The 490-nt window shown below is 35.3% G+C and overlaps 1 protein-coding gene across 1 annotated transcript in view; it reads right to left on the bottom strand.

Annotated features, from left to right (window-relative positions):
• LOC139399958 (voltage-dependent T-type calcium channel subunit alpha-1I-like) overlaps positions 1-86 on the bottom strand; it is a gene marked incomplete at both ends in the record, with an annotated part of 30,206 nt that extends 30,120 nt beyond the window's left edge. The window contains one exon of the mRNA XM_071145094.1: positions 1-86. This exon is cut by the window's left edge and continues 74 nt beyond it. Coding sequence (XP_071001195.1) covers positions 1-86 — 86 coding nt within the window.
• Positions 87-490: the final 404 nt, after the last annotated feature.

Raw genomic sequence — 490 nt, 5'->3', positions numbered from 1 at the left:
GATGAAGAAGACGAAGAAACAAAGCAGGAGGACGTTTCCCAGCATGGGCAGTGTGTCCAGGAGGAGATTCACCAGGATACGCATACCTGAAACATACACACATGCATTATAATACACAAACACACACACATGCATTATAATACACAAACACACACACATGCATTATAATACACACACACATGCATTATAATACACACACACATGCATTATAATACACACACACACACACATTATAATACACAAACATACACACATGCATTATAATACACACACACATGCATTATAATACACACACACACATGCATTATAATACACATACACACACACACACACACACACACACATATATTATAATACACATGCATTATAATACACATACACACACACACATGCATTATAATACACAAACACACACACATGCATTATAATACACACACACACATGCATTATAATACACACACACACACACACACACATATATTATAATACA

This window comes from Oncorhynchus clarkii, unplaced genomic scaffold, assembly GCF_045791955.1.
Source record: "Oncorhynchus clarkii lewisi isolate Uvic-CL-2024 unplaced genomic scaffold, UVic_Ocla_1.0 unplaced_contig_4607_pilon_pilon, whole genome shotgun sequence".
In the NCBI taxonomy this organism is placed as follows: domain Eukaryota; kingdom Metazoa; phylum Chordata; class Actinopteri; order Salmoniformes; family Salmonidae; genus Oncorhynchus; species Oncorhynchus clarkii.
The sequence above is the reverse complement of the archived record's forward strand: the minus strand, read 5'-3'. Positions and strand labels throughout refer to the sequence as shown.